This window comes from Pecten maximus, chromosome 5 (assembly GCF_902652985.1).
Source record: "Pecten maximus chromosome 5, xPecMax1.1, whole genome shotgun sequence".
NCBI classification, from domain to species: Eukaryota; Metazoa; Mollusca; class Bivalvia; order Pectinida; family Pectinidae; genus Pecten; species Pecten maximus.
This window is the reverse complement of record NC_047019.1, coordinates 28,911,510-28,937,565: the sequence shown is the minus strand read 5'-3', so window position 1 is coordinate 28,937,565 and position 26,056 is coordinate 28,911,510. Positions and strand designations below refer to the sequence as shown.

General features: G+C 37.5%; 1 protein-coding gene across 1 annotated transcript in view; it reads right to left on the bottom strand.

Annotated features, from left to right (window-relative positions):
- The window catches only part of LOC117328394 (neuropilin-1-like), a 73,854-nt gene that overhangs the window by 33,971 nt on the left and 13,827 nt on the right, over positions 1-26,056 (bottom strand). The window contains exons 3-4 of the mRNA XM_033885923.1: positions 13,237-13,472; positions 10,480-10,531 (exon numbers count right to left, since the gene is read on the bottom strand). Coding sequence (XP_033741814.1) covers positions 10,480-10,531; positions 13,237-13,472 — 288 coding nt within the window. The remainder of the gene's footprint in view (positions 1-10,479; positions 10,532-13,236; positions 13,473-26,056) is intronic.

The window sequence follows — 26,056 nt, the reverse complement described above, 5'->3', positions numbered from 1 at the left end:
GGCCCAAGGAAACTTGAGTTATCATTTGGAAACCTCTTTGTGGACTAAGTGTCGGTGGCGACGCCGACGCAGACATCGTGATACATATATGTTAACTGCTTTTTGCAGGCAACCAAAAAAGAAAGGAATATTCACATGAAATCTCTAAACTTCATTTGAAATGCTCAGTTGATGTTGTGTTAGCCTGGTTACAGTGTTGTTCTAGACATCCACAGTGTGTCTGAGGGAGCAGTGCATGTGAAGTATTGAATATTTCCACTTTGATATACAAGTCTCTTTTCTCATCCATCTTTTATCAGCCTCAACTTCATAAAGCTTCATTACAACAAGTCATATCTTGTGTTTTCCTGACCCTAAGTCTATTGGATTATGATGTTATCATTGTATTACACATACAAGCAAGTACAGAAGAAAAAAAAAATGCTGGTTCTGATGGATGTCTGTATGTCATATCATACCTTTCCCTCCACCACAATATCAATATTAGCTGTAATACTGAATTATATCGTACTACATCACACCCTTCCCTCCACCACAATATCAATATTAGCTGTAATACTGAATTATATCGTACTACATCACACCCTTCCCTCCATCACAATATCAATATTAGCTGTAATACTGAATTATATTGTACTACTTCACACCCTTCCCTCCACCACAATATCATTATTAGCTGTAATACTGAATTATGTACTATATATAACACCCTTTCCTCCACCACAATATCCATTCCGAAAGACGCACTTCAACTATCAAAGAGGTACATTCATCTTTGAACCAGAATAATCGACTCGGATAAAACAGACACCTGCATGCATAGTTTGTCCTTGAATATGATCGATGATATTGAAAAAAAATAAGTTCTCTAAACATTTTTTCGACAGAACGCTTTCTTAAAACCTTCACTGCACCCTTGGGCATCAACATGGATCTTGTGCAAAAACAATCATATTTCTCCCAATATCCCAGCTCATTCAAACGTCAGAAGGAAACAAATTTTAAACAGATTCGAGCCAAATGTTAAAGATTTTGTAGATGCTTGCATGAACGTGGAATAAGTTATTGAGAATAAATGTGGAATAAGTTATTGAGAATAAACGTGGAATAAGTTATTGAGAATAAACGTGGAATAAGTTATTGAGAATAAACGTGGAATAAGTTATTGAGAATAAACGTGCAAAATTTGCAGAGGGAAAACCAATCAATCCCTGGAGACTAGATTTCTTGAGATGAAATGTTTCTTTAATGATGACCAATAAGAGCTCTTCAGTTGTGTTAAGCTGTCGAACGGGAAACGTGTGGCTGAGTGGTAGTCTCAAGTAGTGGTATAGGTGTCTAAGTAAGTAATCTGTTCGTAACCCTTACGGGAACAAACATAGCTGTTTTGTGTGCGTCTGTGATTAATGTTGTTATTTTTTTTTGTTTTTTTAGTTTACAGAAAGGACTCGGTACTTTCCTCTATCTACAAAATCTACATTTGCCTGACAGATCAGTCTATCATGGTAGACCTGATCTTCTATCTAATCTACGTGAAAGCCTGCTCAACCAAGTATCTATGTTGGCTGTTTTGTAGTTTTTTCCCCTTGGTTTGTCTCCACGCAGTCGGAACAAGTCTTGGGGACATCGAGTCCTTCACGTAATCCCACCATAACACACACCTCTTGCAACGAATTCCCCATTAGATTCATCGATAAAGCTGCATATATAATGAATGTATCACAATCTTTTTCGAGACTATATATAGCTTTGATGGACTACTTTTTTCCAAGAACACAAGTCACAAATCTTTAAAATGTACACCTACCAGATATAAAGAATTCAAGACGCAGAAAGTTAAGTTAGAAATAAGACAAAATGATAAGAAATCTTTACTAGTGAGAAATGTTTAGGGTTCTTACTGACCAGGCTGATCACTATCTATAACAACGGTAGTTTCTGTTATGGCTTCAAGTTCAGCATTTTGAGGCATGGGGTGACTGGTTCCCCTGTTGTCAGTATAATGTGACTGGGTGTATAGTGTCCCACCGGGTGCCTTCGACAGTATATTTCAGTGAGGTAGCACTATACCTCTATGTAATGACTTTTTGTTTGATATCCTAAATTTTATTGTTATTGGACTTGGTAATAATCGTCCCAAAAACGTAAAGTCCAAAATGGGTAATAAACATACAAACAAAAAAACAAAAAAAAGAAGAAAAAATAGAAATCATTACTAGAAATTTAATCCATAATTGTCCCTAATTGTTAGACCCCATTTGAACTTCCATTCCTACTCTTAGCTGATGGATGTAGAAGCTGTACAATAAAACTCCTGTCAAAATTTGAGGGGGGATGAATTTTTTTTTCTTCTTCAAATGCATGGTTGAATCAATATGCCATTCAATAAACATCACATAATAACTCATGGCTATAAAGTCTCAATTTCAAAGGGAAGAAATTGAGTCTCAGACAAGTTTAAAACACCAAAATAAACAAATGGTAAATGCTTTTTCAGTAAGTTCTTCATCGATACAAAGCTCACCTTACGTTGTACCACTATACCTCACAATAGCATTAGGGGGCGAGTTAATCAATTGAAATGTATATTGCAACATACCAATATTTTCACAAAGAAATATTGCGATATTGAAAGCTAACTAGAAAATGTCTGAAAGACATTAATGCCCCCACAGGCTTCCACTTGACCCCCCCCCCCCCCCGAAACACAGTCTAGTGTGATCAGAATCACATGAGTAGTTCCTGAGATTAGCTAGGTACATTTCATGGCAGAAACATGATTGACTCCAGGAAATAATAGTTAACCCCCACAGCAACCCTCAAACCATATATTAGTACTGTAGTACAATTATAAAGGGGTCTACTAAATCAGATGCCTAAGTTCATCAATAAAACCAAAAACCATTAGATTTGATATAACAAGAGGCCCATGGGCCTTTACGGTCACCTAAGTTTGATATATTTGGGCAGATTTGATTCCCATGACCTTGAATTTGAGGTCAATGTCATTCGAGCACCTGAAGAATGCTGCAGGTCAAATATCAGGTTTCTATGTGTGCTGGATGAAATAAAGAGACAGTTTCAAGGAAACCAAACTTTTATATACTGACCCTGACCCTTGACCTTCAGACCTGAAATACAATCCCCTGCAAGCACAGTAAGTGAGGAGTTAGTGATAGATTTGGATCAATGACCAAGGATTCCAGGAATCAATGATGTCATTATGCCAATAATTAACAGTGACACTGGATTGAACCAGGGACCAATTGTTCAGAAGACCAAGGCTCTACCAAATGATCAAAAAAGAAAAATTCTCCTTTTTAGAGTCTCTTAAATGAAGTATGAGTATTGAACTGTCATGTTACATCATCGCCTGTCAAACCTATATAAAGGTACTCAGACAATTAAAAAATGTATCACTGAAAATAAGGATATTATCTCCACAAATACCAACATGAGCCAGTCAAAGTTTTAGTTTATATATTGGCCGTAATATGTTAACTTAAAACAACCAGAATTCCATGCACACTGTTTCTGCCGTATCATACATTGACTTGCCAGGCCTTGACCACGAAGCTACCTATAATTACCAGAACTTCTCTATCTATTGTGACCTCTGACCTTCGATATTTGTAAACATATTTTTCTGAAAGGATGTTTCCTTATAATGGTCCTGTGTGCTCAAGTGGCAGAAACTGTTATAAATCAAGTCACTTAAGCTATCCTCTTGAACCATTTTGTAATGATCAGGTCACAGCTAGTTTTTTTTCTGTATGAAGTTCCATTACATCTGAGCAAATCACAATATGTACTTATAAAATAAGGATTGAATTGCAGTTTCTTCTAGGCAATTCAAACACCTCCAGAATTTTTTTCAAAGAAATAAAAAAACACTTTAATAAAACGAAAACAGTCGTAAAGGTACAACAGAGGAATTGGATTAGTGCGGACACAAAAAAGTTAGTTTTCCCATGAAACCTGAAAACAGCTCTTTTATCTCTACCCTGTATTATATATGTACAGATCTTCGTAATAAGTACACCCAATCTTCTGACCTGATGCCTTTTTACAGTTTAAAGACCTTTCCCTATCACAAAGGGGATGTAAATCACCTAACAGTTTCTTCTGTAGATCAATAAAATATACATGGTAGACAAACACAATATCACCAGTTGTATTTGGCAATATACCCATTCTATTACAGAAACTGATATCCATGGTTACATTTAATCATTGTTAAAACTGCACGGAAATTGAGAATGGTTTCTTATAGTATTCTGTGAAAGGATATTGGACAAAGAACTGACATGTAACTAATATACATGTATGATAGAATAATGGACCCAGAACTAACGTGTAACTAATATACATGTATGATAGAATAATGGACCCAGAACTAACGTGTAACTAATATACATGTATGATAGAATAATGGACCCAGAACTAACGTGTAACTAATATACATGTATGATAGAATAATGGACCCAGAACTAACGTGTAACTTATATGTATGATAGAATAATGGACCCAGAACTGACATGTAACTAATATACATGTATGATAGAATAATGGATCCAGAACTAACATGTAACTAATATACATGTATGACAGAATAATGGACCCAGAACTAACGTGTAACTAATATACATGTATGATAGAATAATGGACCCAGAACTAACATGTAACTAATATACATGTATGATAGAATAATGGACCCAGAACTAACGTGTAACTAATATACATGTATGATAGAATAATGGACCCAGAACTAACATGTAACTAATATACATGTATGATAGAATAATGGACCCAGAACTAACATGTAACTAATATACATGTATGATAGAATAATGGACCCAGAACTAACGTGTAACTAATATACATGTATGATAGAATAATGGACCCAGAACTAACGTGTAACTAATATACATGTATGATAGAATAATGGACCCAGAACTAACATGTAACTAATATACATGTATGATAGAGTAATGGACCCAGAACTGACATGTAACTAATATACATGTATGATAGAATAATGGACCCAGAACTAACATGTAACTAATATACATGTATGAAAGAATAATGGACCCAGAACTAACATGTAACTAATATACATGTATGACAGAATAATGGACCCAGAACTAACATGTAACTAATATACATGTATGATAGAATAATGGACCCAGATCTAGAACTAACGTGTAACTAATATACATGTATGATAGAATAATGGACCCAGAACTAACGTGTAACTAATATACATGTATGATAGAATAATGGACCCAGAACTAACATGTACCTTATATACATGTATGATAGAATAATGGACCCAGAACTAACGTGTAACTAATATACATATATGACAGAATAATGGACCCAGAACTAACATGTAACTAATATACATGTATGATAGAATAATGGACCCAGATCTAGAACTAACGTGTAACTAATATACATGTATGATAGAATAATGGACCCAGAACTACCATGTAACTAATATACATGTATGATAGAATAATGGACCCAGAACTAACGTGTAACTAATATACATGTATGATAGAATAATGGACCCAGAACTAACGTGTAACTAATATACATGTATGACAGAATAATGGACCCAGAACTGACATGTAACTTATATACATGTATGATAGAATAATGGACCCAGAACTGACATGTAACTTATATACATGTATGTATGATAGAATAATGGACCCAGAACTACCATGTAACTAATATACATGTATGATAGAATAATGGACCCAGAACTGACATGTAACTTATATACATGTATGATGGAATAATGGACCCAGAACTAACGTGTAACTAATATACATGTATGATAGAATAATGGACCCAGAACTGACATGTAACTTATATACATGTATGATAGAATAATGGACCCAGAACTGACATGTAACTTATATACATGTATGTATGATAGAATAATGGACCCAGAACTACCATGTAACTAATATACATGTATGATAGAATAATGGACCCAGAACTGACATGTAACTTATATACATGTATGATGGAATAATGGACCCAGAACTAACGTGTAACTAATATACATGTATGATAGAATAATGGACCCAGAACTAACGTGTAACTTATATACATGTATGTATGATAGAATAATGGACCCAGAACTGACATGTAACTAATATACATGTATGATGGAATAATGGACCCAGAACTAACGTGTAACTAATATACATGTATGATAGAATAATGGACCCAGAACTAACGTGTAACTAATATACATGTATGACAGAATAATGGACCCAGAACTAACGTGTAACTAATATACATGTATGATAGAATAATGGACCCAGAACTAACGTGTAACTAATATACATGTATGATAGAATAATGGACCCAGAACTAACATGTAACTAATATACATGTATGATAGAATAATGGACCCAGAACTAACATGTAACTAATATACATGTATGATAGAATAATGGACCCAGAACTAACGTGTAACTAATATACATGTATGATAGAATAATGGACCCAGAACTAACATGTAACTAATATACATGTATGATAGAATAATGGACCCAGAACTAACATGTAACTAATATACATGTATGACAGAATAATGGACCCAGAACTAACATGTAACTAATATACATGTTTGTATGATAGAATAATGGGCCCAGAACTAACATGTAACTTATATACATGTATGATAAAATAATGGACCCAGAACTAACATGTAACTAATATACATGTATGATAGAATAATGGACCCAGAACTAACATGTAACTAATATACATGTATGACAGAATAATGGACCCAGAACTAACATGTAACTAATATACATGTATGTATGATAGAATAATGGACCCAGAACTAACATGTAACTAATATACATGTATGATAGAATAATGGACCCAGAACTAACATGTAACTAATATACATGTATGATAGAATAATGGACCCAGAACTAACGTGTAACTAATATACATGTATGACAGAATAATGGACCCAGAACTAACATGTAACTAATATACATGTATGATAGAATAATGGACCCAGAACTAACATGTTACTAATATACATGTTTGACAGAATAATGGACCCAGAACTAACATGTAACTAATATACATGTATGATAGAATAATGGACCCAGAACTAACATGTTACTAATATACATGTTTGACAGAATAATGGACCCAGAACTAACATGTAACTAATATACATGTATGATAGAATAATGGACCCAGAACTAACATGTTACTAATATACATGTTTGACAGAATAATGGACCCAGAACTAACATGTAACTAATATACATGTATGATAGAATAATGGACCCAGAACTAACATGTAACTAATATACATGTATGATAGAATAATGGACCCAGAACTAACATGTAACTAATATACATGTATGATAGAATAATGGACCCAGAACTAACATGTAACTTAAATTATATTATTACCAAGGGCTATAACTCTGTGTATCATGGAGCCAGAGACATATTATTACAACAACACAGGACTCAGACACAGAACTAACATTTTCAGTAACATTTCCAGTACTAACATTTCTAGTACTAACATTTCTAGTACTAACATTTCCAGTATTAACACATGCCAGATTTAGGAAATGTAGGTGACAGTTTTACAGGAGATATTATCTTCAGACAAGGGAACTAAGATTGATGGACTGACAGATGAATGGAATACAAAAACCTTTAGTGATGTCCTTAGTTCTGTTAGGGGACTTCTTACGAATTTACAGCAAGACTTTTACAGAAACTTAACATTATGTACTAACGCCTTCCACACTTACAGGACCCCAAGGGGTGTATATAGTTTTAAACTACCACACATTGTTCTCTAATTTGATTTCGTTTCATTGATAGACATTCTTCAACCATAAATACGACTGATATAATCTAACCTTTTTTAATACCCTACCAGTCAAACATTCGATCCCCTGCAATGCGGCTTGGTAATTACAGTGTACACAAGCTACCGGTAATGCACGTCCATATATGTACATTATATACCAATTTTAGGCAAAGGCAAGCGTGTGTCAAACATTCCCCAAACATGAATATTTAATCAGAAAATGTGTTCTTCAGAAAAAACCGGATTACATAACTCTGACAGTGGTTAATAATCTACGAAACTAAAAAAATAACATAATAATAATGATGATAATAAAATGTAAAAAATAAAAGAAAAAAAAGAAACCCTACACAATATGTATCAGCATTATGCTGTCTTGACTTGACACCTATAATGGGATATGGCTGTCGTTTCATGATACTGCAGAGGGTGGCTATGCACTTTAGCGTTGTTTTGTAGTAAAATTATTGGTTATATATATAATGCATGTTATTCAGGGCACAAAGGGAGCCAATAATCTGAAAAACGAATTTTCGACGTACACCAATGAATGTATATTTTGACAGTTCGAATTTTGAGTTATGCCAGTTTTGATGGGAAATTATTTATTTATTTTGAAGTTAAAAATGGTTTTTGTTAGGATGACGCCACACAATCTATGACCCTTTTTTATTATTTTACAAACAGGTATAACTTTGACAGACCTGAACATTAGCGTGACTTTATATGGATCTTTTGTTTGAATATTCTAAGAGCCATCATTATAGACCATATTAAGAGAAATACTATAACAGAATTTTGTGTTAAAGCAAGTCATTTATTCATTAACATGAGTTATATAAGGTAGGGATTCTAGGATCCCTCCGTTGCTAGGATACAGACTTGGCTCCACATCACTTATTTCTAATAGTTTTACATCATGATATCTCAACTTAAGGGAATTCCTTAACTGCTTTCTCATGGGAGTTTTTTTTTAAAGTTTAGGAATTTGTTGTTGAAATGTAGACCAGATTTTTGAGTAGATGTATACCTGTATTCAGACTACAGTAATTAGTATTGGTTAAGCAGATCTTTCACATTGTAAATCAGAATTTTTGTTTTTCTTAGATAAAGAGTTAGAAGAAAATCCATATTTTTTTTTCCCTTAACACAGATTGTTTCAGTTGATAGAAAAATAAGTTTAATCTAAACTAAAGCTGAAAAAAACAACAAAAAAACCCACAAAAATTGATAGAAAAAAAGTCTTAAATAGAAATGTGATATAACATTTTGTCATTCAAAAATAAATGAAACAGCTAATGATGAGTGGCCACTGGGGATTCAAAAGACCTGGATTTAAAGTTTCCTAATAAGACCTATGCAAACTGGATCAGAATGTACAGATAATTTACTTAGTTTGAAAGTATTTCATCAAGTCAAGATTTACATAAAACCCACTGGGGTAATTCCGTATTGGCTTTGATTTAGATGGGAATCAATTTTAAGCTAATAGTCGTAGAACATCTGATTTAAAGAGACCTGGAGACATTGCCAGGGAGTTGTAAATCCCTAAACAAGGAATAACGTATCCACAGAAATGTTAATACAGCTACAAGAATCCAATTAACCAAGATTATATGTTTCCGTACTTGACTACCTATATACACCACGTACATTTCCTCATGTTTTCCAAGGCGGTAAGAAACGTTCATGTCTAGCTGTAAATGAACGTAGCTTGAAAACACCATAACTCTAGTTGTACCATTTGTTTTATTTCATTGTTCTTTTGTAAGTTGTTTTTTCAGTTTGCTTTCGAGTTATCTCCCCCAAGGAAAATCTTCACTTCTACTTTATGAATTAATACATGCTACATATAACACATTAACAGGGTTGCCAACTCACGCACGTGAGACGAAAAACTCACGTAAAAACGTCCCTAAAATGTCCCTTCTCACGTTGAAGCAATCCTCACGTAACGTGAGGTACAAATCTCACACATTGATTAAGTTTTCTCAAGTCGCCTCACGCGAAGCCATGAAATCGGCAACTTTAGCTTGGGACTGTTCAAAGGGGAATAACTCTTACAGTTTTTGTAAAGATTACACCAGGCGTCGCGCTTCACATCCGGTCGGTAGCGACGGAAGCACGTTCGGAGAGTTGACTTCTAAACGCGATAACTAAGCTTAGGCCTACAAAAATAGTGAGTAATATTCAAATTCTCAGTTTATAACTGAACAATCCCTTTGATATTTTGTGAAATATGCCGTCGCCTAAAAGGAAAAATATCGATATCTGGTCCACTAAGGCTAAGGTCGCCAAGTTCAAAGAATCGCCATGAGGGAAAAAAATCACGATTGGTTTTCTAAACGTGTTTTCGTAAAGTAAAGTAGCATGCCTATTGCAAGTTGTTTAAAGCCAAGTTTTCGATCAGATCAAGCGCAGTATGTGATTTAAAACGCCACATTTTGTCAGTTGGCATTGAGTTTGTTTTACAGGCAAAGGTTTATATAATTACCAGTACCACAGCTAAAAATTAAACTCTTGACAGATTATAGTACCTTCAGGAGTACCTCAAGGAACCTGCTTGGGCCCCATACTTTTCCTCATATACATCAACGACCTACCAGACTACATCAAACACAGCACCCTCAGACTCTTCGCCGACGATAGCATCATCTACAAGACAATCCAGAACATAGACGACACACACAAATTACAACAAGACATAAACGCAGCAGGACAGTGGGAACAAGACTGGCTCATGAAATTTCACCCAAACAAATGCAACATCATATCCACCTCAAACAAGCGCACCAAAACAACATATAACTACAAACTACACGACCACACACTGCAACAAGTCGACGCCAGCAAATACTTAGGACTCACTCAAACGCCTACATGATATAAATAGAACAGTTATCCATTGCTTCGAAACATTTTATAATCTTAACCCTAAAACTATTGAATAAAACTATTAATAATCAACTTACAAAAACTATTGGAAACTTTAATTCTTTAAGTTCTATAACTGGCAGCTAGATTACATATAATGTCACCAAGGATAGAAGGATTCACTTGAGGAGGAAATTATTGACTATCAGCTTGCTCCAAAGGAGGAGATTTCAAAGCAAGAAGATATATTAAATAAATGGCTTAAATATCTGTTAATGTCTGATATTTTTTCTACAATATTTAATCAAATAATAAAACGCCGTGATGCCGTGACGTCGTAAAAAAGTCTCACAGGTTGGCAACCCTGCATTAACACCTTACTTATATTCCAGCCTGCATTACTTGAATACCCCTATTTGATAAAATTACATAATACCCTTATTTGTCAAAATTACATGAATACCCCTATTTGTAAAATGACATAAATACCCTTATTTGTCAAAATTACATGAATACCCTTATTTGTCAAAATTACATGAATACCCTTATTTGTCAAAATTACAAGGTTTTACTGTACAATGGTTTCAGTATAACATGGTTTTACTGTACAATGGTGTCAGTATAACAAGGCTTAACTGTACAATGGTGGCAGTATAACAAGGTTTATTGTACAATGGTGGCAGTATAACAATGTGTTACTGTACAATGGTGGCAGTATAACAAGGTTTTACTGTACAATGGTGGCAATATAACAAGGTTTTACTGTACAATGATGGCAGTATAACAAGGTTTACTGTACAACGATGGCAGTATAACAAGGTTTATTGTACAATGGTGGCAGTATAACAATGTGTTACTGTACAATGGTGGCAGTATAACAAGGTTTTACTGTACAATGGTGGCAATATAACAAGGTTTTACTGTACAATGGTGGCAGTATAACAAGGTTTACTGTACAATGGTGGCAGTATAACAAGGTTTACTGTACAATGGTGGCAGTATAACAAGGTTTTACTGTACAATGGTGGCAGTATAACAAGGCTTAACTGTACAATGATGGCAGTATAACAAGGCTTAACTGTACAATGGTGGCAGTATAACAAGGCTTAACTGTACAATGGTGGCAGTATAACAAGGCTTAACTGTACAATGATGGCAGTATAACAAGGTTTACTGTACAATGGTGGCAGTATAACAAGATTTACTGTACAATGATGGCAGTATAACAAGGTTTTACTGTACAATGATGGCAGTATAACAAGGTTTACTGTACAACGATGGCAGTATAACAAGGTTTATTGTACAATGGTGGCAGTATAACAATGTGTTACTGTACAATGGTGGCAGTATAACAAGGTTTTACTGTACAATGGTGGCAGTATAACAAGGTTTTACTGTACAATGGTGGCAGTATAACAAGGTTTACTGTACAATGGTGGCAGTATAACAAGGTTTACTGTACAATGGTGGCAGTATAACAAGGTTTTACTGTACAATGATGGCAGTATAACAAGGTTTACTGTACAACGATGGCAGTATAACAAGGTTTATTGTACAATGGTGGCAGTATAACAATGTGTTACTGTACAATGGTGGCAGTATAACAAGGTTTTACTGTACAATGGTGGCAGTATAACAAGGTTTTACTGTACAATGGTGGCAGTATAACAAGGTTTACTGTACAATGGTGGCAGTATAACAAGGTTTACTGTACAATGGTGGCAGTATAACAAGGTTTTACTGTACAATGGTGGCAGTATAACAAGGCTTAACTGTACAATGATGGCAGTATAACAAGGCTTAACTGTACAATGGTGGCAGTATAACAAGGCTTAACTGTACAATGGTGGCAGTATAACAAGGCTTAACTGTACAATGATGGCAGTATAACAAGGCTTAACTGTACAATGGTGGCAGTATAACAAGGCTTAACTGTACAATGGTGGCAGTATAACAAGGCTTAACTGTACAATGGTGGCAGTATAACAAGGCTTAACTGTACAATGGTGGCAGTATAACAAGGCTTAACTGTACAATGGTGGCAGTATAACAAGGCTTAACTGTACAATGGTGGCAGTATAACAAGGTTTTACTGTACAATGGTGGCAGTATAACAAGATTTTACTGTACAATGATGGCAGTATAACAAGGTTTACTGTACAATGGTGGCAGTATAACAAGATTTACTGTACAATGATGGCAGTATAACAAGGTTTTACTGTACAATGGTGGCAGTATAACAATGTTTACTGTACAATGGTGGTAGTATAACAAGGTTTACTGTACAATGGTGGCAGTATAACAAGGTTTACTGTACAATGATGGCAGTATAACAAGGTTTCACTGTACAATGGTGACAATATCAACAGGAAGTCTTACCTTGATAAGGAGATGTTGTGTATGGTAGTGTGGTAGGTTTACTGTACAATGGTGACAATATCAACAGGAAGTCTTACCTTGATGACAATATCAACAGGAAGTCTTACCTTGATAAGGAGATGTTGTGTATGGTAGTGTGGTATGTTTGGAGATGAAATCATACGATGCTACGAAGCCCTTTTGATGGTTGAAGTCGTTTGATGAGAAGATGACAAACATGAATGGTCCTTTTGATGTGACTACGCGACTCTCAACTCCTCCCGTCCCACAGTACTGGCGAATCGTGGGATGTGTACGATCTAGACCATCATGCACCTCTATGTAATCTTTAGCCTTGTCACACCTGCGAAAATAAAATAAAGTTTTAATAATTTCATTTCTTTTAGTAAATTTTTGATAAAATACAACTCTTAAAACACACCTTAAAAGGAATGCTGGGAATAGTGTAACAGTTCTGCTGTCAATTTGTTTCTATTTGTTTATTTTCACTATTTCATCTCAAGAATAGTGAATTTCCATCAAGACTAATTAACAAGATGTGCCGTTTTACAATAAATACATGAGCAAGTCACTAAATAAAGCTGTTAAACCAAATTGCAAGAGAGGGTTTTTCTCTGAAAAAAAAAATCTGTTTGTAGACTGTATTAGACTGTATGTAGTCAGTCTGATGGTAGACTGTATGTAGACTGTCTGTGTGTAGACTGTATGTAGTCAGTCTGTGTAGACTGTATGTAGACAGTCTGTGTGTAGACTATATGTGTGTAGACTGTATGTAGTCAGTCTGTGTGTAGACTGTATGTAGTCTGTGTGTAGACTGTATGTAGAGTCTGTGTGTAGACTGTATGTAGACAGTCTGTGTGTAGACTATATGTGTGTAGACTGTATGTAGTCAGTCTGTGTGTAGACTGTATGTAGTCTGTGTGTAGACTGTATGTAGAGTCTGTGTGTAGACTGTATGTAGACAGTCTGTGTGTAGACTGTATGTAGACAGACTGTGTGTAGACAGTCTGTGTGTAGACTGTATGTAGACAGTCTGTATGTAGACAGTCTGTGTGTAGACTGTATGTAGACAGACTGTGTGTAGACAGTCTGTGTAGACTGTATGTAGACAGTCTGTATGTAGACAGTCTGTATGTAGACTGTATGTAGTCAGTCTGTGTGTAGACTGTATGTAGACAGTCTGTATGTAGACAGTCTGTGTGTAGACTGTATGTAGACAGTCTGTGTGTAGACTGTATGTAGTCAGTCTGTATGTAGACTGTATGTAGACAGTCTGTGTGTAGACTGTATGTAGACAGTCTGTGTGTAGACTGTATGTAGACAGTCTGTGTGTAGACTGTATGTAGACAGTCTGTGTGTAGACTGTATGTAGACAGTCTGTATGTAGACTGTATGTAGACAGTCTGTGTGTAGACTGTATGTAGACAGTCTGTATGTAGACTGTATGTAGAGTCTGTGTGTAGACTGTATGTAGACAGTCTGTGTAGACTGTATGTAGACAGTCTGTGTGTAGACTGTATGTAGACAGTCTGTGTGTAGACTGTATGTAGACAGTCTGTGTGTAGACTGTATGTAGAGTCTGTGTGTAGACTGTATGTAGACAGTCTGTGTGTAGACTGTATGTAGACAGACTGTGTGTAGACAGTCTGTGTGTAGACTGTATGTAGACAGTCTGTATGTAGACAGTCTGTCTGTAGACTGTATGTAGACTGTATGTAGACAGTCTGTATGTAGACTGTATGTAGACAGTCTGTGTGTAGACTGTATGTTGACAGTCTGTGTGTAGACAGTCTGTGTGTAGACTGTATGTAGACTGTATGTAGACAGTCTGTGTGTAAACTGTATGTAGTCAGTCTGTGTGTAGACTGTATGTAGTCAGTCTGTATGTAGACTGTATGTAGTCAGTCTGTATGTAGACTGTATGTAGTCAGTCTGTGTGTAGACTGTATGTAGTCAGTCTGTATGTAGACTGTATATAGACAGTCTGTGTGTAGACTGTATGTAGTCAGTCTGTGTGTAGACTGTATGTAGTCAGTCTGTGTGTAGACTGTATGTAGACAGTCTGTGTGTATACTGTATGTAGACTGTATGTAGTCAGTCTGTGTGTAGACTGTATGTAGACTGTATGTAGACAGTCTGTGTGTAGACTGTATGTAGACAGTCTGTGTAGACTGTATGTAGACAGTCTGTATGTAGTCAGTCTGTGTGTAGACTGTATTTAGTCAGGCTGTGTAGACTGTATGTAGTCAGGCTGTGTGTAGACTGTATGTAGTCAGTCTGTGTGTAGACTGTATGTAGTCAGTCTGTGTGTAGACTGTATTTAGTCAGGCTGTATGTAGACTGTATGTAGTCAGTCTGTATGTAGTCAGTCTGTGTGTAGACTGTATTTAGTCAGGCTGTATGTAGACTGTATGTAGTCAGTCTGTGTGTAGACTGTATTTAGTCAGGCTGTATGTAGACTGTATGTAGTCAGTCTGTATGTAGTCAGTCTGTGTGTAGACTGTATTTAGTCAGGCTGTGTAGACTGTATGTAGTCAGGCTGTGTGTAGACAGTCTGTGTGTAGACTGTATTTAGTCAGGCTGTATGTAGACTGTATGTAGTCAGTCTGTATGTAGTCAGTCTGTGTGTAGACTGTATTTAGTCAGGCTGTGTAGACTGTATGTAGTCAGGCTGTGTGTAGACTGTATGTAGTCAGGCTGTATGTAGACTGTATGTAGTCAGGCTGTGTGTAGACAGTCTGTGTGTAGACTGTATGTAGACAGTCTGTGTGTAGACTGTATGTAGACAGTCTGTATGTAGTCTGTATGTAGACAGTCTGTGTGTAGACTGTATGTAGTCAGTCTGTATGTAGACTGTATGTAGTCAGTCTGTGTGTAGACTGTATGTAGAAAGTCTGTGTGTAGACTGTATTTAGTCAGGCTGTGTGTAAACTGTATGTAGTCAGTCTGTATGTAGACTGTATGTAGTCTGTGTGTATACTGTTTGTAGACAGTCTGTGTGTAGACTGTATGTAGTCAGTCTGTCTGTAGGCTGTATGTAGACAGTCTGTGTGTAGACTGTATGTAGTCAGTCTGTGTGTAGACTGTATGTAGTCAGTCTGTCTGTAGACTGTATGTAGACAGTCTGTATGTAGACTGTATGTAGTCAGTCTGTCTGTAGACTGTATGTAGACAGTCTGTATGTAGACTGTATGTAGACAGTCTGTATGTAGACTGTATGTAGTCAGTCTGTCTGTAGACTGTATGTAGACAGTCTGTATGTAGACTGTATGTAGACAGACTGTAGACTGTATGTAGTCAGTCTGTCTGTAGACTGTATGTAGTCAGTCTGTGTGTAAACTGTATGTAGTCAGTCTGTCTGTAGACTGTATGTAGACAGTCTGTATGTAGACTGTATGTAGACAGACTGTAGACTGTATGTAGACAGTCTGTGTGTAAACTGTATGTAGTCAGTCTGTATGTAGACTGTATGTAGTCAGTCTGTATGTAGACTGTATGTAGTCAGTCTGTGTGTAGACTGTATGTAGTCAGTCTGTATGTAGACTGTATGTAGACAGTCTGTGTGTAGACTGTATGTAGACAGTCTGTGTGTAGACTGTATGTAGACAGTCTGTGTGTAGACTGTATGTAGACTGTATGTAGACAGTCTGTGTGTAGACTGTATGTAGACAGTCTGTGTGTAGACTGTATGTAGACAGTCTGTGTGTAGACTGTATGTAGACAGTCTGTGTGTAGACTGTATGTAGACAGTCTGTGTGTAGACTGTATGTAGACAGTCTGTGTAGACTGTATGTAGAGTCTGTGTGTAGACTGTATGTAGAGTCTGTGTGTAGACTGTATGTAGACAGTCTGTGTGTAGACTGTTTGTAGACAGTCTGTGTGTAGACTGTATGTAGACAGTCTGTGTGTAGACTGTATGTAGTCAGTCTGTGTGTAGACTGTATGTAGACTGTCTGTGTGTAGACTGTATGTAGACAGTCTGTGTGTAGACTGTATGTAGTCAGTCTGTGTGTAGACTGTATGTAGACAGTCTGTGTGTAGACTGTATGTAGTCAGTCTGTGTGTAGACTGTATGTAGTCTGTCTGTGTGTAGACTGTATGTAGTCAGTCTGTATGTAGACTGTATGTAGTCAGTCTGTATGTAAACAGTCTGTGTGTAGACTGTATGTAGTCAGTCTGTATGTAGACTGTATGTAGACAGTCTGTCTGTAGACTGTATGTAGACAGTCGATGTGTAGACTGTAGACAGACAGACTGACACCAGGTGATTTCACTGCAAAGGATTCACCTAAATTCACTTAATGGGCATCTAAACAGCAAATCCAGTCAAAACATTGATATTTTACAGGCCTATAAATCCCTATTATTATTATTATTATTATTATTATTTTGGTGATTGTAAGAAGCTACATGTCCAAACAAACATTTTGGTATATTACATGACATTTTTTGTGCAAATCTTTAGGTATTTATTCGTGTTTGAAATTCAACATTATTCAGCTATATAGATGTCCCTTAATTGTGTGTTGTTCATCAGTGCACTTTGTGTACAAGGTTGCATAACTGGGTACTAAATTGAGGATACTCCACAATATACAGGTAGTTTGTTTTTTTATCTATTTTATAAAACCCTTCATGTGCTTTAACACAAGTCACTGTGTTTTAATATAATTACATTATCAAAACCAGGTTAATTTACAAAATTGATTGACAGAAGTCTAAATGACCATAGTTGTCCATGGGCCTCTATACAGTCAAACACGATCAATTCATCTATTTAAAGAACAGGAACTTTGATCTACAACAATACAAAATTGTATTATCAGAGTAAATTTGGAACTGAAAATCCTGTATTTATCCAACCGAATTAGAATATAGGTGTTTGCATAAGAATAATTCCTGGTATTTTTCATAATATCATGAAGTAAAAGCTTTGTCCTATACACACAACATATTGATCACAATGGGTCACCTAGTCATTGAATTACTTCAATGTGTAGAAAAACAAACTACTGATGTTTTACCGAAAAGTAATTCACAACTCAAATAACTATGATCTGATGCCAGTTCATGCAAAGATCGCTAATCTAATTGTCCAAGTGATAATCAAGAGGCCGTCTCGCGACCATGGATGATGTCATTCTGTCTAGTGTGTTACCCACGAAGCCTATGTCTAACACTTTGCTGACAGAACTACAGTGGGATGAAACAGTGTTTGGATGTTCTCCGATGTAATTAGGGCAGAGCATCATCGTTGTAACCAACAAACAGATGAGTTTACTTCAGCCTCACGTAACAATCAGGTTCTGTGTTATGTACATTTACATCTCTAGCTGTTTCTCCTTAACCAAATAATGCCCCTTCTATCTACTTGATAAGTTGCAAATCGGATTATGTTTGACAGCAAAATTGCCTTGACTAGAAACAGTGCTAGCTTACACTGAGAAACATCACAGAGTTTCTAGCTTAATTCAATGTTGCACAACTTAGAACTCCCGACTTTATTCACGAGGAAACAGCAGCATACACTGTCACAGTTAAATAAATATTTGATCAAACTGTAATCTGGGTATGGATAACAAACGAGGTCTTTTGGCTATACTAGGCTTGCCTTAATTTGGCTTGAAGTAGTACAGGATGACGTCAATACAGTTTTGGGCGAGATTCTCAGTCAGAGCTGGTTCATTGAGGTTAAACATAAGAACTAAGGGGATCTTTCTTTCCCCAGTGTATATTTGATGATCTTAGCACAAATCCTGTTAGGAGATCAGAGTTTCTGAGTCAGTGCTTGCTCATTACGGTCATATTTCAGGATCTTAGTTCAGATTCCGTTAGAAGATCATGTTCTCTGTGGTGGTGATGTACACACAGTACAGACTGATTTATAATTCAGTATCATTTAATTCTCTCTGCTAATTAGAGTAATTAAGGGTACAGGTTGTCTCAATATCTGAAGTTTTCAGGTGTATTTAAACAGTAACTGATCCTGATTGATTATAGGAAATAGGAGGGGAAGGGAAGGGGGGGGAAGGGAAGGAGAAGGGGGGGGAAGAGGGGGGGGGAAGGGGGAGAAGGGGGGGGGAAGAGGATAATGAAGCGGAGGAGAAAGGGAAGGGGATGGGAGAGGAGGGGAAAAGGGGAAGGGAGAGGAGAAGAAAAGAGGAGGGGAGGGGAGGGAAAAGGGGAGGGGAGGGGAGAGGAGGGGAAAAGGGGAGAGGGAAGGAGAAAGGGGAGGGAGAGGAGGGGAAAAGGGGAGGGGGAAGGAGAAAGAGGAGGGGGAAGGGGAAGGGGGGAAAAGGAGAGGGGAGAGGGGAGGAAAAAGGGAGGGAGAAGGGGAAAGGGGAGGGGAGAGGAGGGGAAAAGGGGAGGGAAGATGAGGGAGAAAAGGAAGGGGAAAGGGAGGGAGAAGGAGGAAAGCTAGGGAACAAGGAAGGGGATAGGGGAGGGGAAAGGAGGGGAAAAGGGGAGGGGAGAGGAAAAGGGGAGGAGGGAAAAGAGGAGGAGGAAAAGGGGAGGAGGAAAAGGGGAGGAGGAAAAGGGAAGGGTATATATTGATTTGTCTGATTACAATGGTGATATACCTTAATAAGCTAACTTGTTACAAATTCAATCATCAACCTCTTTAGAGATTAGAATTAACATGAACCATTTTGTTATTTCTAATCAAGATATGTTATAACAAGCCTTAGAAAGAGGGTCACTTTAACTGGAAACTTGTAGTGTAAAATAATATTTATAAAAAGGTCTTCATCCGGGTAATTGGGTAGAGTAACTTTTAAACTGCTCATTTTTTTTATAAAACGGGGACCTTCTGTAATCTGCGATCAGATTTCTGATGTTATCAGGGCCTTTGATAATTACAAATCTAACTGCTAAATAGCAGTAGACATGGTGGGCTTTTTACCAGATAAGGCTTAATTAGCAATGTAATATAAATGCAGGAAAGCCCTCTTTGTTTCAGTTACTCTTTAGATAGATTTAAAGATTACAAGGTATTTGGTGGTAATATTAAAACCTGCTAAATCTATATGAGGATCAACACAATTTCTAGAATAAATCTGGTAATCGCTATGTGCAAACCAGAGCTTTTCCCAATCTTCAAATCACGAGAAAAATCTTCCACTCAAGAGAATGGTTACAACAGCCTATCACCCTGTGTTTAGCCTGCCAAAAGTGATCAATTGAGTGACATTGGCCCAAACCTAGGCATCAATTTCATAACACAGATTTTCTCTCTTTTTTTTATGATAGATTATAGATTCTAAAACACTTCATCATCCAAACATAGCAGAAACCTCAATAAAAGATCTATTCCATTTCACAGACAATTCAATTCTGCTTTTAATCAGATTTAAAATTCCCATAATCGTTCAGTTGTCTGTTGCCTGTTTTCATTATACCTTTGCCTTAATTTCTAATTTTCACTGCATTTTGATTGTAATTGGTGACATTGTTACAAACAGGCTGTAACTAAAGCTATGGTTCTGTGTAATTTAATGGTGGCTAAAAGAATGACAGATATGTGGAGAATTATAACAGGACACAGATATTATATAATCTATCATCAAAATGTCCTTTTAACTATTTCTGTACTGCATATTTTCTTTGACTTCCATTTTGGATGAAGTTATATAAAGATCCCTCCCCAAAGTTTTAACATAGATCGCCATGTGCATGCGGAGAAAAACCCAGTTTATTGTAATCCTCCAGTGTTATTGAGTTGACATTTATTATATTATTATCACAAGGTATTGTAGCAGACAGCATTATATCTGAAGCGAAAGTAGAACAAACAACCATATTGTTACAAGCATAGGGAGCATGGAGTTTTGTCAAATCTGGTAAACGACGGAGAAGTCTGAAGGAGCATGGAATTTTGTCAACTAGGTTCAACAATAGGCGAGTCTGAAGGAGCATGGAATTTTGTCAACTAGGGTCAACAATAGGGGAGTCTGAGGGAGCATGGAATTTTGTCAACTAGGTTCAACAATAGGGGAGTCTGAGGGAGCATGGAATTTTGTCAACTAGGTTCAACAATAGGGAAGTCTAAGGGAGCATGGAATTTTGTCAACTAGGTTCAACAATAGGGGAGTCTGAGGGAGCATGGAATTTTGTCAACTAGGTTCAACAATAGGGGAGTCTGAGGGAGCATGGAATTTTGTCAACTAGGGTCAACAATAGGGGAGTCTGAGGGAGCATGGAATTTTGTCAACTAGGTTCAACAATAGGGAAGTCTAAGGGAGCATGGAATTTTGTCAACTAGGGTCAACAATAAGGGGAGTCTGAGGGAGCATGGAATTTTGTCAACTAGGGTCAACAATTGAGGAGTTTGAAGGAGCATGGAAGTTTGTCAACTAGGCTCAACAATAGAGGAGTCTGAAGGAGCATGGAATTTTGTCAACTAGGGTCAACAATAGGGAAGTCTGAGGGAGCATGGAATTTTGTCAACTAGGGTCAACAATAGGGAAGTCTGAGGGAGCATGGAATTTTGTCAACTAGGGTCAACAATAGGGGAGTCTGAGGGAGCATGGAATTTTGTCAACTAGGGTCAACAATAGGGAAGTCTGAGGGAGCATGGAATTTTGTCAACTAGGGTCAACAATAGGGAAGTCTGAGGGAGCATGGAATTTTGTCAACTAGGGTCAACAATAGGGAAGTCTGAGGGAGCATGGAATTTTGTCAACTAGCGTCAACAATAAGGAAGTCTGAGGGAGCATGGAATTTTGTCAACTAGGGTCAGCAATAGGGAAGTCTGAGGGAGCATGGAATTTTGTCAACTAGGGTCAACAATAGGGGAGTCTGAGGAAGCAACTAGGTTCAACAATAGGGGAGTCTGAGGGAACATGGAATTTTGTCAACTAGGGTCAACAATAGGGGAGTCTGAGGGAGCAACTAGGGTCAATAACAGGGGAGTCTGAGGGAGCATGGAATTTTGTCGCCTAGGGTCAACAATAGGGGAGTCTGAAGGAGCATGGAATTTTGTCAACTAGGGTCAACAATAGGGGAGTCTGAGGGAGCATGGAATTTTGTCAACTAGAGTCAACAATAGGCGAGTCTGAAGGAGCATGGAATTTTGTCAACTAGGGTCAACAATAGGGAAATCTGAGGGAGCATGGAATTTTGTCAACTAGGGTCAACAATTGAGGAGTTTGAAGTAGCATGGAATTTTGTCAACTAGAGTCAACAATAGGGGAGTTTGAAGGAGCATGGAATTTTGTCAACTAGCGTTGACAACAGGGAAATCTGAGGAGGCATGGAATTTTGTCAACTAGGGTCAACAATAGGGGAGTCTGAGGGAGCATGGAATTTTGTCAACTAGGGTCAGCAATAGGGAAGTCTGAGGGAGCATGGAATTTTGTCAACTAGGTTCAACATTAGTGGAGTCTGAGGGAGCAACTAGGGTCAATAACAGGGGAGTCTGAGGGAGCATGGAATTTTGTCAACTAGGGTCAACAATAGGGAAGTCTGAGGGAGCATGGAATTTTTCAACTAGGGTCAACAATAGGGAAATCTGAGGAGGCATGGAATTTTGTCAACTAGAGTCAACATTAGTTGAGTTTGAAGGAGCATGGAATTTTGTCAACTAGGGTCAACAATAGGGGAGTCTGAGGGAGCATGGAATTTTGTCAACTAGGTTCAACAATAAGGGAGTCTGAGGGAGCATGGAATTTTGTCAACTAGGGTCAACAATAGGGGAGTCTGAGGGAGTATGGAATTTTGTCAACTAGCGTTGACAACAGGGAAATCTGAGGAGGCATGGAATTTTGTCAACTAGGGTCAACAATAGGGGAGTCTGAGGGAGCATGGAATTTTGTCAACTAGGGTCAACAATAGGGGAGTCTGAGGGAGCATGGAATTTTGTCAACTAGGGTCAACAATTGAGGAGTTTGAAGGAGCATGGAAGTTTGTCAACTAGGGTCAACAATAGGGGAGTCTGAGGGAGCAACTAGGGTCAATAACAGGGGAGTCTGAGGGAACACGGAATTTTGTCAACTAGGGTCAACAATTGAGGAGTTTGAAGGAGCATGGAAGTTTGTCAACTAGGGTCAACAATAGGGAAGTCTGAGGGAGCATGGAATTTTGTCAACTTGGTTCAACAATAGGGAAGTCTGAGGGAGCATGTAATTTTGTCAACTAGTGTTGACAACAGGGAAATCTGAGGAGGCATGGAATTTTGTCAACTAGGGTCAACAATAGGGGAGTCTGAGGGAGCAAGGAATTTTGTCAACTAGGGTCAACAATAGGCGAGTCTGAAGGAGCATGGAATTTTGTCAACTAGGGTCAACAATTGAGGAGTTTGAAGGAGCATGGAAGTTTGTCAACTAGGGTCAACAATTGAGGAGTTTGAAGGAGCATGGAAGTTTGTCAACTAGGGTCAACAATTGAGGAGTTTGAAGGAGCATGGAAGTTTGTCAACTAGAGTCAACAATAGGGAAGTCTGAGGGAGCATGGAATTTTGTCAACTTGGTTCAACAATAGGGAAGTCTGAGGGAGCATGTAATTTTGTCAACTAGCGTTGACAACAGGGAAATCTGAGGAGGCATGGAATTTTGTCAACTAGGGTCAACAATAGGGAAGTCTGAGGGAGCATGGAATTTTGTCAACTTGGTTCAACAATAGGGAAGTCTGAGGGAGCATGTAATTTTGTCAACTAGCGTTGACAACAGGGAAATCTGAGGAGGCATGGAATTTTGTCAACTAGGGTCAACAATAGGGAAGTCTGAGGGAGCATGGAATTTTGTCAACTAGGGTCAACAATAGGGGAGTCTGAGGAAGCAACTAGGGTCAACAATAGGGGAGTCTGAGGGAGCAACTAGGGTCAACATTAGTGGAGTTTGAAGGAGCATGAAATTTTGTCAACTAGGGTCAACAATAAAGGAGTCTGAAGGAGCATGGAAGTTTGTCAACTAGGCTCAACAATAGGGAAGTCTGAGGGAGCAACTAGGGTCAACAATAGGGAAGTCTGAGGGAGCATGGAATTTCATTTGGTAGCCATGCATCCATCCCAATATCCTACAGGATATAGTAACAGCGACCTTGACCTTGACCCAAAAGCCCTGAAATTCGACATTACCTGTAGCTACTCAGACTGAAGTTGACTGATTGACAGAAGGACAGACAGACTAACAGATGGCATGGTTTCACCGGTAGGGTACTAATCATTTTTAAGATTTCAGCACATTTGACCATGGTCAGCGTGAAAGTGGGTCAAGGCCAGTCATTTAAACAAACCAAACTATCTATAAATGGATTCCCTTTATCCCAGTATGAATCTCTTTGTTAATGATAAGAGGTTGTTTAAAGGGACAGATGGATGACAGATACCTTTCAATGGTTACTTGATTCAGACCGGAGATAAGTACTTGATTCAGACCAGAGATAAGTACTTGATTCAGACCATAGATAAGTACTTGATTCAGACCGGAGATAAGTATTTGATTCAGACCGAAGATAAGTACTTGATTCAGACTGGAGATAAGACTTGATTCAGACCGGAGATAAGTACTTGATTCAGACCGGAGATAAATACTTGATTCAGACCGGAGATAAATACTTGATTCAGACCATAGATAAGTACTTGATTCAGACCGGAGATAAATACTCGATTCAGACCAGAGATAAGTACTTGATTCAGACCGGAGATAAGTACTTGATTCAGACTGGAGCTAAGTACTTGATTCAGACCAGAGATAAGTACTTGATTCAGACCATAGATAAGTACTTGATTCAGACTGGAGATAAGTACTTGATTCAGACCAGAGATAAATACTCGATTCAGACCAGAGATAAGTACTTGATTCAGACCGGAGATAAGTACTTGATTCAGACTGGAGATAAATACTCGATTCAGACCAGAGATAAGTACTTGATTCAGACCATAGATAAGTACTTGATTCAGACTGGAGCTAAGTACTTGATTCAGACCAGAGATAAGTACTTGATTTAGACCATAGATAAGTACTTGATTCAGACTGGAGATAAGTACTTGATTCAGACCATAGATAAGTACTTGATTCAGACCAGAGATAAGTACTTGATTCAGACCAGAGATAAGACTTGATTCAGACCGGAGCTAAGTACTTGATTCAGACCGGAGATAAGTACTTGATTCAGACTGGAGATAAGTACTTGATTCAGACCGGAGATAAGTACTTGATTCAGACTGGAGATAAGTACTTGATTCAGACCAGAGATAACACTTGATTCAGACTGGAGATAAGTACTTGATTCAGACCGGAGATAAGTACTTGATTCAGACCGGAGATAAATACTTGATTCAGACCGGAGATAAGTACTTGATTCAGACCAGAGATAAGTACTTGATTCAGACCGGAGATAAGTACTTGATTCAGACCGGAGATAAGTACTTGATTCAGACCGGAGATAAGTACTTGATTCAGACCGGAGATAAGTACTTGATTCAGACCATAGATAAGTACTTGATTCAGACCGAAGATAAGTACTTGATTCAGACCGGAGATAAGTACTTGATTCAGACCGGAGATAAGACTAGATTCAGACCGGAGATAAGACTTGATTCAGACCGGAGATAAGACTTGATTCAGACCGGAGATAAGTACAAACATACGATATTTCCTGAGATCAGTGAAAACCCTATAGTCAATTTCAGATATCTAAAGACATAATTTTTACATTAAAGAAAATCAAGACATCAGTTTTAAAGTTCAAGAACCAAGAAATATTTTTTTTCTGTTTTATAACTGCCTGTGATCAAAATCTGTCCCACTCTGTCACAGAAGTAATGGGCTTAAATCCTCGGAGAGCTCGATAAAGGAAAAGCAACCTCTAACAACTGTAAAAAAGGTAATTTTAAAAAAAAATTGAAACTTCACACTTCCATAATTTTTCATTCAGACAGCACATGTATAATTATTTGAAAGAAAATTGTTATCAGATGCGAGAAAA